The sequence below is a fragment of the Cariama cristata genome, unplaced genomic scaffold (genome assembly GCF_000690535.1).
Source record: "Cariama cristata isolate BGI_N322 unplaced genomic scaffold, ASM69053v1 scaffold40423, whole genome shotgun sequence".
Classification (NCBI taxonomy): domain Eukaryota; kingdom Metazoa; phylum Chordata; class Aves; order Cariamiformes; family Cariamidae; genus Cariama; species Cariama cristata.
Genome location: NW_009610833.1, coordinates 1 through 285, shown reverse-complemented (window position 1 = coordinate 285; position 285 = coordinate 1). Strand labels below are relative to the sequence as shown.

Here is a 285-nt window from a genome sequence, read left to right as displayed (position 1 = left end):
GGCCCGATCGTACTTACAGGAGTGGAGGCACTCTATGATGGTGGTTGCATCAATGAAGTACCCGCCGCAGAGCACGCACATGAGATGGGGGTTTAGCTCGGTTATTTTGATTCTGGTTGTTCGGTGCATTTTGGCGTGGCGAGGGGCGGCTCTGAAAGACACACAGGCAGAGGACCGATCAGCGGGGACGAGCGCGGCGGCGTCCCAGGTGCCGAGATCCGGCGCGTCCCCTTCCCCCGTGCGGTCGCATCCCCCGGCGCAGGGGAAGATGAAGCGCGGAAGGCG

The 285-nt window shown here is 62.8% G+C and overlaps 1 protein-coding gene across 1 annotated transcript in view; it reads right to left on the bottom strand.

Annotated features, from left to right (window-relative positions):
* The window catches only part of BMI1 (BMI1 proto-oncogene, polycomb ring finger), a 4,173-nt gene extending 4,044 nt beyond the window's left edge, over positions 1–129 (bottom strand). The window contains exon 1 of the mRNA XM_009698005.1: positions 18–129. Within this exon, the coding sequence (XP_009696307.1) occupies positions 18–129 (112 nt within the window). The remainder of the gene's footprint in view (positions 1–17) is intronic.
* Between the last annotated feature and the right edge of the window lie 156 nt (positions 130–285).